Raw genomic sequence first — 2,439 nt, 5'->3', positions numbered from 1 at the left:
CTGGTGTCCTCTGGTGTCAAGCATCGTGGACAAGTATAGAAAGGACCTCGGTTTGATGAGGGCATGAAGGCTCTGGAATCCCTTACTCTGAAGGTAAGCTCGCCTTATTTACTCTGATTTAAAAAGGTTTAAACACTGTGATTACTCAAGCTCGGGTTTGTATGGTGTAGGCTTTGAGCATTGCCCGAGGCCTTTCTCTGAAGGGGAAAGACGAGGCCCAAAAGACCACCGAACTCGAGGACTCTTCTCGAGCACAGGAGAAGAGGATAGCCGACTTGGAGGCTGAACGCTTTCTTCTTCAGAAGGAGCTCGAGAATTCGAAAAATGATGCCCAGAGAGCTCGAGAAGAGGCTGGAACTGCTAAGGCCGACGCTGAAGGTTTAAAGCTCGAGATCGAGCGTTTGAAGGCTGATTTTGAGACTCGCCTGGCTGAAGCTCGAGGGGTTGCGATCGAGGACTTTAAAATGTCTGAGGAGTTTAACAGCCTGAAAGGAGAGTATGCCATGGGCTCGTACTTCCATGCCTTCAAGGAAGCTCGGGCATTTTTGAGATCGAAGCCCGATGCTAACCCCGAGGATCTAAAGAACATCCCCGAGATTGCTGATACCCTCGAGCTGTCAGAGTCCGAGGAAACCGTCGAGGACCAAGAGGTCGACGTCGACGGCGAGGATGCGGTGGAGGAGCAGGGGAGCACAGCCTCGGGGGAAAGGGCCGAGGACTTAGATTAGTAGTTTTTTTTTTTTGTGTTTTTGTATGACGATAGCCCTTCCATTTTGTAATTTGAACATGTATTTTACTCGATCAAGTATTTTCCTTTTACTGTGTATTGGTATCTCGATCATTCAAATAGCCCGGCGTAAGATGGTTAAATAACTCGACGCCTATAGTAGTTGAACACCTCGAGGACATAATTTGTGAAAAATACTTCTGAATATGACGTACACAAATTCATCCCGAGGACTCAAACTGTAAAACAACCTGGGAACATCAGTGTTGAACCCGAGCATTAACCAAGTTACTTCGAGGACTAAATAATAAAATTATCTTGGAACATCCAAGTGTGAACCCCGAGCACGTGGACAAGTAACCTCGACGACTAGAGAAGATTAATTACTTTCGACGACTTAATCATCTCAACGATTGAGAATAACTCAATTTTTTAAACAAGTGATAATGCCGAGGACAGTTTAGTTTTCTACACACTTAACACTCGAGGATTAATGTTCAAGGAATGGTAGTCCCCGAATAATTGTGACCGACCTCTGTACATGAGTCTTCCCGAGCTCTCATTTTTCGACTTTTGATAAAAATACAAGGATATATGGTCGGGATGTATGTCCTCGGGATTTGTACTTGTGCTGCACTATTGTGCTGATTATGAGCTCCAGGATTTTGGTGCTTGTGAGAGGCTTACATGCTTGCTCAAGGACAAGGCTTAGAGGGACTTGCTCGAGGGCAAGGCTTAAATTGGCTTGTCAAAGACAAGGCTTAAATTGGCTTGCTCGAGGGCAAGGCTTAAATTGGCTTGTCAAAGACAAGGCTTAAAGGGGCTTGCTTGTGGGTAAGGCTTATATTGGCTTGTCAAAGACAAGGCTTAAAAGGGGCTTGCTTGTGGGCAAGGCTTATATTGGCTTGTCAAAGACAAGGCTTGAAGGGGCATGCTTGAGAGTAAGGCTTAAAGGGGCTGTTATACCCGATGTTTGGATTTATTAATTGTTTGGACTGGACTTGGATTTATATTGCATCCAAGCTGCCTACGTACCCAAACGGGATCAAGTCGAACGTAGTTCATTACAAAAGAGAATGGAAAACATGCATGGGCACGCAGGCCCGCTAAACTAGAAATAAAATGCAGAAAAAGAAAATCTCCTCAAAGGCGTCGGGAATTTTACTTGTAATATATTTTCAGATTGTCGGCATTCCAGGGCCTCGGAAGAGGTCTACCCGAACTGTCTCTTAGGCTGTATGCTCCTTTGCGAACCTGCCGTATACCTCAAAGGGCCCTTCCCAGACGGGCTCGAGCTTCCCTGGGGGGTAGCCTGCTGCTTCGGCCCTCCTCAAGACCAAATCGCCAGCTCTGAACCTCCGAGCCTTGACTTTGCGATTAAAATGTTTTGCTGTCTTTGCTTGGTAAGAGGCCACTTTTATAGCGGCTTGCTCCCGTACTTCTTCCAAGAGATCAAGATGTTCAGTTGTATGCTCCGAGGTTTCTGGCACGAGCCTCCTATGGCTTGGCAGTCTAATTTCCACTGGGACCATTGCTTCAATGCCATAAGCTAACATAAAAGGGGTTTCTCCTGTGGTTGTCCTATGAGTTGTTCTATACGTCCAAAGTATAGAAGGCAGCTCGTCGGACCAAGAACCTCTAGCATCGCTTATTCTTGTTCGGAGGTCTTGCAATATGATTCGATTTGTTACCTCGGCCAGACCGTTGCTCTG

The 2,439-nt window shown here is 46.2% G+C and overlaps 1 protein-coding gene across 1 annotated transcript; it reads left to right on the top strand.

Annotated features, from left to right (window-relative positions):
• Nucleotides 1–753, top strand: LOC111373134. Its single transcript, XM_022995616.1, has 2 exons — nucleotides 1–93; nucleotides 171–753. Exons 1-2 carry the CDS (start codon nucleotides 64–66, stop codon nucleotides 726–728), a joined length of 588 nt encoding a protein of 195 aa, XP_022851384.1. The 5' UTR covers nucleotides 1–63; the 3' UTR covers nucleotides 729–753.
• The last annotated feature ends 1,686 nt before the right edge of the window (nucleotides 754–2,439 follow it).

The sequence above is a fragment of the Olea europaea genome, unplaced genomic scaffold (assembly GCF_002742605.1).
Source record: "Olea europaea var. sylvestris unplaced genomic scaffold, O_europaea_v1 scaffold1075, whole genome shotgun sequence".
In the NCBI taxonomy this organism is placed as follows: Eukaryota; Viridiplantae; Streptophyta; class Magnoliopsida; order Lamiales; family Oleaceae; genus Olea; species Olea europaea.
This window is presented reverse-complemented; position numbering and strand designations above follow the sequence as displayed.

Coding starts and splice junctions, on each gene's coding strand:
- LOC111373134 (XM_022995616.1), top strand. CDS start 64: ATGAAGGCTCTGGAATCCCTTACTCTGAAG. Junction 94..170: donor TGGAATCCCTTACTCTGAAG/GTAAGCTCGCCT, acceptor TGTATGGTGTAG/GCTTTGAGCATTGCCCGAGG.